The 9578-nt window shown below is 39.8% G+C and overlaps 1 protein-coding gene across 1 annotated transcript in view; it reads right to left on the bottom strand.

Moving 5' to 3' along the window:
• Nucleotides 1–6816: 6816 nt before the first annotated feature.
• The window catches only part of Hdc (histidine decarboxylase), a 79798-nt gene continuing 77036 nt past the window's right edge, over nucleotides 6817–9578 (bottom strand). The window contains exon 18 of the mRNA XM_043028360.2: nucleotides 6817–7854. Coding sequence (XP_042884294.1) covers nucleotides 7625–7854 — 230 coding nt within the window. The 3' untranslated portion in view covers nucleotides 6817–7624. The remainder of the gene's footprint in view (nucleotides 7855–9578) is intronic.

The following is a 9578-nucleotide window of genomic DNA, read 5'->3' as shown; positions in this document are numbered from 1 at the left end:
ACTAAAAAAAACATGTATTAAGTATATAAATTAACCAAAAGGTGAGCAAAATAAAAACTATGCAAAAAAAGCTACATAATATAAAATTCCTACATCAGAGTATACTCACCTTTACGACTAATGAAAACCCTATGAAAAATAGTGGTGCAAGCACTCATACCTTCCACACAGCAGGAGCAACACTGTTGACTAATATAATTTTCCTATGATTACCATGTAGTACATTGTCAAAACCATTCTCATCTATAGACATTTCAACTCAACAATTCAAAGTTAAGGGCAGGACATGGTAACTGGTCATTTTCATCCACAGACAGTCTCTGATGCAGGAACATATAACCTAAACTGATTTGCATAGCTGTGTATTGTACGAGGACGCGGCAAATTTAGTATGTTATAGACAGTACCCTGCTGGAAAAGACCAGCACCGAGAGTTTGACCACTGGCATCAGTGTAAACCTTGAACTGATAGTCAAAATCCTTGAGGCCTGTAGAGTTGCATCTCCCCCCTCAAACATTAGTCATGGCAGCAATGCCATATTTTCCAATGACAACTCTCTCTTCGCTTAAGATTCAGCTTCATAACTGCAGCTACAAGAAGTCCTAATGTCTCCTGAAGGTGAGGTAGTGGAGCATTCAAAATTAAGTAGATGCAACCACGATTTCGTCTAAATAGGCGATTTCGTGTGACCCAAGATTGGCAGACAGGGAGACGTCCACAATCCTCTGGGATGTCATCGGTGCAGTTGACAATCCAACGGAAGGCGTCGGAACTGATACAGCCGATCCCTATCTGCAAAAGTTCTCTTTGGACGGTCGTCAGAGTGAACAGAAAGGTCCAGTATGCTGCTCAGCTGTCGAGTACAGTATAAACCACATCTTCCCAAATAGGGAATCCATGATCTCTATTCAAGGAAGTGGTTAGCTTCAAGATGTCCTTCAAGATTATGGTATTCACAATAACAGCGGCGATGACTGGTGTTGCGGAGTGGTGGTGATGTCTGCCGAGTGTGTCGTTTATCTTGAAATCTTGGAGACCAGTGACTACTGATGCAGCTGTGGTTGACCTGAAGAGGTTCCCTTAGTGTCATACAGAGCCGCTGCTTGGAACGGCTACTGGTGGGTAGCCCACTGGCATGGACATTTCATACGTGGCAAATTATGAAGGTGTTTGAAAACTTAGCGTCTTCGTGGTGTACCATTAAAATTCGGCACAACATATTTTACCCCAACTGTCGCATCAATATGGACTGGCACCATATAGCTTACTAATGTAAGTCCAGTAGTAAGAGCTGCCGACAGAGAAATTGGTAGATGTAAAGTTTATTCTGAGGAAGCCCTCTACATCTTCAAACTTATTGATAATCCCGAGTTCCTTTCAGAACCGCCATCTGTATCGCTTAATATCAGTACACGTTGCAGTTCTGCCAGTTGACCGAAATTCGTCTGCTATACATTTTGGGAGGATGGAAGGGTGAGGGCAAGAGGGATAGTGTTTACACCATATCAATTTCCTAATTTTTTACAAAAGAACTTGGAAATGTATTCACAGAAAAGTATCGCCTAAACCTAAACCTGTGGTTCCTAATAGTCTCTTACATGACGGCCCCTTTTTGTTTCCACGAGACCCGCACACGCCAACCCCTTTCTTGTATTTATATGAAATTGTATATGTATGTATGTATGTATATATATATATATATATATATATATATATATATATATATATATATATATATATATATATTTTTTTTTTTTTTTTTTTTTTTTTTTTTTTTTTTTTTTTTTTGTAGCTATATCTTAGCACTTTTTAGAAGAAAAAAAACTTATTGTTCATGTATTGCAACGAATGAAACAATACAGACAGGAGGCATTTTCCTAAGTAATTAAGCATTTCATTCAAGGATAGCGAAATATAATAGAATTTGACAAATTAGCAAAACGGACTTGCCATTCCCAAAACTAAATAATTTGAAAACATGGCATGAGACTGATATGAACATACAACAAATCTAGTAAACAACTGATTCCATTTTTTGTTAATAGAAAACGGGTTGGGTGACTGCTTGAATTATACTTTGCACGTATGTAAGGGCATATACTTGTTCTTGGAATGACTTCATTACTCTTATTAAACAACTGAATTTTAAGTAGATGACTTCACGCCCCTCCTTATATCCTCGACGCACCCCCTAGTATGGGAACCACTGCCCTAAACATATGTCGAGAAAACGGTGGGAAAACAAGGCTGCAGTAATTTGGCAGAACTGCAAGGACGATCGTCTAGGGTCATCCCGGAACTGAGCTAGCATCTCAATGAATTGTTCGGGCGTACATTTTTTTTTTTCATTTAATTTATGCCACATTGTAATATCTTTAAACGTAGGCCCAAGGCGTACCATTTACGCAAAGCCACATGATCTTCCCCTTATTATGTGGATGCAAGCTTCATCCGTGGCGGGCGGGTCAGCATCTCGATGGTAGCTATCCATGATTTCACCTCGCGATTACGTTGCAGTGCCCGTGACGCAGGTGTTTCTCCATAAAATACGGGAATCCCATCACAGCCATGATCTGGAGGGCGGAAACCGAGTGATGGCATATCACTAATATTTTGTGCAGGATGCTGAGGGCGTTGCCATTAACAGATCTCCTGGCTGACACTGGATGATACTGGCTGTGGCGGATCTTCAATAGATGGGACAGAGTGACTGGTCTCGCCCAGCGGTTTGATGGGATGGCTAAGTTGACCGTAAAGTCAGACAGTCAAGTCAAATTCAGCATGGTTACTGTAGTTTGTCGAAGCGTCTTAGAAGACCGCACCTCAGAAGTTCTTGCCTTGGAGTCCCTGTGAACTGTTTTTTGTTGCATAAGCAATCCTGGAAGAGTTGCTCCGCGTAACCCGTGGCGTCGAGAAGGCTTGTGCTTCAACAAGTGCAATGACTTCTGCACAATCCTTCTTGTGGCCAATGAAAGCGAAGGTTGAGTAGTAGATCGCCGACTGGCTTTTTCATCTCATTTCATACGCCAGAAAACATGGGGCCCTACTCAACTCGTCACCGCATGAACATCCATCACAGGAAAACAAATCGGTACAGATCGGAGAAGACACCTTGACCTTATACTTACATACCACTGATGAGTGTCATTTCAAAGGCCTCCTGTTATCACATGCCCATGCACATGCATGGAACGATAGCCTCATCTCCCCTGGTGCACAGTCGTGCAGCGTCGTCCTCTCACAGGAGGTCAGGCGATTTCATCTGCAAACCAAAAGTACCGGTAGACACTGCACTCCAAAGTAGACATAGAACAATGTCTAAAGACTATGACCATATTGGTAATTTAACCAAAATCTCTAGTATCTACACTGTCTGTCGCCACTTGTAGCGTCTGGTCGTGAGCACCAGACGCGCTAATACAATCATTCACGGTAAAAGTGAAAAGTTTGCTGTGGTCGCTCGTAATTTGTTTTAGTTTTCTATTATATTCATCGCACATTTATTTACCTTATCAGCTTATCAATCATTCAGTATTTCATGATTAACTACATCTAATTTCCGTGCCTGATATATATCTCTCATTTAATACTTGGATATTCATTTATCACTGATCTGTCTATCAAGCCCATCTTGCATGCATGTCAGATTATATAATTGGGAGTTCATTTGTTTTTCCCTGGTAATTTATGTATTTATCTAAGTAACAAATCGACTGACTGACGACTGCTTTTGAGGGATCCTTATAGTTGTACTGTAGGTTCACAATCTATTAATTTATTACATAATCAGTATATTACTCATGTCACAAGAGAATACCCTAATAACACTTATTTCATACCTGGAGTCCTGGACCAACACCACCAAAGGATACGTCGGAAATACTTATCTCTTAATTGCGAGTGCGAAACGGGGGGACGAGGAGAGTCTGTTCAACCACTCGCAAGCGTCAACGTTAACTACCTCGCTTTTGAAAATCATAGCAAGGGAGCGGGACCTTGAATGATTCTGATTGGCTGGGCTAACACGCCCGTTGACCTGATTGGCTCATATCCATTTAGGGGGTATATCTTTTATAGTATTTTAATTAGTTTAATAAAATGTAAAATCTGAATATAAGAAAACAATACTATGAAAAAATATGCCATAAAATAACTATTGAAAAGCAAATAAAATACGAAAATATAACATATAGAGGTACATACTTAAAAAAATAAAAAAGTCCCTGCTGAAATTACAAAAAGGAAAGTAAACCTTAATTCTGACAGAGAACGGAAGTGGGTAATTTTTAGTAGGTACTTAAGTATTTGCTTCATTTAATTATCAACGTGAATCCAGAGCTTGGTGGACCTCAGGGTTCAATTACACAAGGAGTGACAATATACATAGATTACGACCATGATTCAATTATTCTATTGTTGTGATGTGAACATCTTGTGGACACAAAAGCATACTGTACTTTTCATTCAGTTTCAGGAATTAAAAGATGGTGGAGCAAACTACAGCTCCCTTTCTTTCTCCCTGGATATCCATCACTCCTAATATATGCCTATGATTTTAGTTTTAAGTGTAATCTAGTCTGGCTCAAACTGCCATGGTTAAGTGTTTAATTTAGTACTGCGAATGTTTAATTTCATTCCAATCCTAAATTCACATAAAGTCCATGCATTTTTTTTAAAGAAATGAATATATACAGTGATCACGTAAGCGGCTGTGGACCAATATGGCCTCCAACCGAAGTTCATCCATTCGGGGTAACAACATGTACCTGTCCAGTGAAAGAAGTCACTTAACGTCCTGACCTTTTCAAGCGAGGGAGTCAGTGAAATATAACCAATCGATCCTGTATGTATGTATAAAGCATCTCCATTCAGCAGAGAAAACTTTGACACGCCTCAGCTCTCTCAGTCGCCATAAAAGCTGCATCACTCCACGAGGCAGAGTGTCTATTCACTTCACACTAGAAGGTCATGAATCACACGGTGGCTATGGGTCACACTTTATTCTCCTTACAGCTCTCGGCAACAAAGGGATTGGGTGGAAGCAATGGCAGACGGGGGACGCGTCTCCAGTATTCAGTTCAGGATATTCAAATTCAACTTTGAACCGCGAAAACTCCTGTAGGGCTAAATGTACTATGACGTGATAAATCAATGTAACATGATATATATGTGTATGGCAACATAATGGTGTATGATACATGTGACAACATAATGAAGCATGATTATATAAGACCACTAAGTGTAACAGCTTAGTGACAGATGGACAGATAATGGCAACCAGGATTTGCCAAATCGATCTAACATGAAGTCAGCGACTACAAATGCTTTTTATATACCATTAACAAACAAGTGTAACCCAAGCAAACAGCATATGGCATTGTTCATGCCGTGTGGCGCATATTCTAGAGCGTTTAGGTAATAAAATGGAAACAAAAATGCTAAAAACTAAAGCACACTTGTCAGACAGCGATCTAGCAAGCTTTCAGAATTAGAGTGATGTTTACGTATTGCTATACTGTATTTTTTGCGTAACACTTGCGGTTCACATTCATGCATTGCTAAATTCCACATGGAATCGTTATAAAGCTATTTGAGACATGAACTATATATAAGTACAATAACATGATAATGGTACATTAAGTAGTACATTAGGAGGGAAAGCACAGCACTGTGTGGATTTTGGCATGCTGGCCCTCTGCATGACACTGCGCTAACATGGCCTGACGGCGTTGAAATCTTCTTAAATTTGAAACCAAGGAAGCACATTTTCTCTAGGAAATACTTAGGAAAACTGCATTTACTTGCTTACAGCTGCACAGCACACACATACTCCACTTACATTCAGACACATACATACGTGTATATTAGTATATTGTAAGATTATAGAACTACATACAACTCGCCATGGGTAAAATAACCTGCCAGTACAGCTACAGACAGACCCATGCCTACACAGCTGCGCCAACACGAAGTCGTTTGCGGTACTGCAGAGGGCTATAGCAGCGAACGCCCGGTGGTGTGTGTTGAGGCGAAGGGAGCATCAGAAACCACACACAGCTGTCTCACACGAAAACTAATGCTGGCTGTGTGACCTACACACTGGGAAGGCAACAACTCCGACGATCTACACAGTGAAAAGACAGCAAAGTCAGCAACAGTAACATTGAGAGTCTGGCCGCGGTGATCGCGTGGTGAATCGTGGCGATGAGGCGGTGGGGGGCATTAGGTAAGATTGTAGTGGTAGAGAAGGTGCTGGAAGCCATACGTGCCGCTGAACTGTGTTTCCATTGAGAGGAAATTATTCAAGATATGTTTGTGCATTTTCACCGTTACGAAAAATGTCCGCCATCTTCTACATCGTCAGCATCACCACCAGCACCATATCCTGTATCTCCCATATCCAGCCCTATATCTTATTGCGTAACTTCGGTACATTAGGGCAGTATTTACATAATCATTGAGAGAGATTTTACACATAGAGTGAGGGTGAATCTTCTCTCGCAATTGGTAGACGCCGCAATCTTTGAAGTTTCATCATGTCCATATGTCTGTGTGGTTGTGAACGACGAGTATTTTCATATGTGCGATTGAGAGAGAGAGAGAGAGAGAGAGAGAGAGAGAGAGAGAGAGAGAGAGAGAGAGAGAGAGAGAGAGAGAGAGAGAGAGAGAGAGAGAGAGAGAGAGAGAGAGAGAGAGAGAGAGAGAGAGAAGAGAGAGACAGAGAGAGAGAGACAGAGAGAGAGAGAGAGAGAGATTATATATATATATATATATATATATATATATATATATATATATATATGTATATATACACATATAATATATATACGTACATATGTATATATGTGTATATGTGTGTGTGTGTGTGTGTGTGTGTGTGTGTGTGTGAATGTGTGGATGTGTGGATATGTGTGTGTATGGGCATGTGTGTGTGGGGGGCATGTGTGTGTGTGGGCATGTGTGATTGTGTCGGCATGTGTGTGTGTATGGTCATGTGTGTGTGTGTGAATGTGTGGCTATATGTGTGTGTGTGGTCATGTGTGTGTATGTGTGGGCATGTGTGTGTGTGGGCATGTGTATGTGTGTGTGTGTATCTATGAGCGTGTGTGTATTCACGTGTCACTAAACTCTGTCAGAACAACAAATTTTGTCTCTATATTACATATAATATTATCATATGTTGAAAACGATACAATTATAACATCTTAACATCAAATCTACTCTATTTTGGCCTCTGCCTCAGCCTCTGACCGAAGCCAAAGCCACAATAACAGTCGGGTTCTGATGGAAATCCTGGAGCGATAATCGAAAACACCACAGCGGCGACAAAAGAAAAAACAAAAATCCAATCCTCTTTTGATGATAAGTTTGTAACTTATGTAATTCTGTAATTGACAACAGCGTCATAATTATGGTAAGCACTTCTGTGACTGTGACTCGCGATCACACCGAACATGCATTTTAAAATCAAATGTAACTAGATTGATATGAGCATTGAAGTAATCTCGTAAATACAAACAGAATCAATATTCAGTGAAAACACTCCATGAGTCAGTGCAAGGGAGGCAGAGTGATGTGGTCATTTCTCTTTCACTGCACTGATTCGGCAGGCCTTCCTCTTCCTCACTGCGCTGCAATGGCAGATCCGCACTTGTGGCAGATGCTGGCGTGTACGTTGCCGTTCAAGGTCCGGGATCTGTGGTTGACATCGCCTTCGGGAGAGGAGGACTCCCCCTCCGCCTCCACAATGGCCTCGTCCAGCTCCAGCGCCTTCAGGTCGGGTGTGATGATGCCGTCGTCGACACTTCGGGACCGCCCTCGCGAGGGGCTGTAGCCGCCCTCCGTCTGCACGGCTGGAAATACGGCGGCTTTGGATTACACCGAATGCACAGACGCATTGGAATCGTATACGTTAATTAAACGATACTAAAATTAAAAGAATTTCGATCATACTACGCATAGGACCTGGACACAACGCTAATTTAACTACGAATAACTACCGGCTGTCCCACACGCTTTCAGCTCTTAAATCAGTTATTAAGCAAGGGCTCGCGTTGATTAGACTTCATTAAACAGCGTAATTAACACATCAAACACCAATACGCACATGGAAGAACCACTCATGCAAATCACACAAGGAATAATATATACCTGAAAAAATGAAAATATCACATGACACGGTGAGAACTTTTATTTATCTATTTATCTATTTTTTTTACAGTCTTCATCAACATTCAGAAAATCCAAACGTTAATAACTCATCTTGCTATGCTAATTCATTCATTTTTATTCACAAATGATCTAACATTTGCTACAATGAAATATCAACTATTTTCACATCCACCTATGACTGCCTTGTAAAATTACTCATTCACCTATTCATGATTTTTTACTCCAATGGATGTAATGATGAATAATGAACTTTCCTTACTTATTTATTCTATCCTACATTAATCCCAATCCTTATATTCTGTCCACCAATTGTCACAATAAACACTATACAACTGTCCATACTTTTCATTATTCATTCTCTTCCTTATATATTTCCCAATGGTCATCACAGTAAACACTGCCTACATTTATCTGTGTTTAATCTTATCACTCTTGTCTTATCATTCATTGTTATTCATGCGTTTTTTCACATTAAACAATCCACAGGTGGCTACACTTACCTATGCCTACGCCTTATTCATTTTTCATTATGAAATGACTCATTATCATTTATACATGTTTTCTAATAATTGCCACAGCAGAATTTACTTTGTATAAACCTGATACATTATGCATATGAAGTGATTGATTCACATTCATATAATTTTCAACGATTGCCTCAATGAATAAATGCATAAATGCCCACACCTCTGCATCTATGTTTTATTCATCTTGCATGTTGAGGTTATTCAGTCTCATACATAACCCCCCCCCCCTCCCCGATTGATTGTCTGAACTATCACGATGAATAATGAACATTTTTACACTTACCGGTATCTAAATCTTATTAATCTTGCGCTGTGAAATACTTTTGTTATTTTTATTCAACAATAGTTATAATTATCACTGTTATTTAAAAGCTTACGTCACCAACACTATACATTCTACATTATATAATTATTGATCCTCCTCCATACCTACTGTATTAAGACAACTGGCCATATTCATCTGTCTCCAAATCATCTTATTTCACTAAATTTACACTTAACTATTTTGCACTTTATTTATCTTCTATTTGGAATGTTTCATTTTTTGTTGTACACAGCTCTCCGCACGCTACTGTAACTTCCCTGTATCTACATCTTGACCCTTAGGATGCCACGGGCCCGGGTGGCTTGTTTAGTAGAGTGCCAGGAACCATCCGGGTGTAGAGTGCCGCTTATTTTTTCATGCACAAAGATGAAGCAACTTGTCTTACGAAAGTTATAACACCACAGCTTTTCCCCTAGTCTAACAATAAGTTTTCAGACAATAAATATTCAATTCCATTATTAAAGGTTTATTTTTTTGAGTTTATTTCTGAGCTTGAGTTATTTGCTTTCATGTCCTAACCCTATACTTTACGATATATAATTCTACTATCTAT

This window comes from Penaeus japonicus, unplaced genomic scaffold (genome assembly GCF_977035675.1).
Source record: "Penaeus japonicus unplaced genomic scaffold, GWHDUDI00000001_assembly GWHDUDI00000027, whole genome shotgun sequence".
In the NCBI taxonomy this organism is placed as follows: Eukaryota; Metazoa; Arthropoda; class Malacostraca; order Decapoda; family Penaeidae; genus Penaeus; species Penaeus japonicus.
The sequence above is the reverse complement of the archived record's forward strand: the minus strand, read 5'-3'. Positions and strand labels throughout refer to the sequence as shown.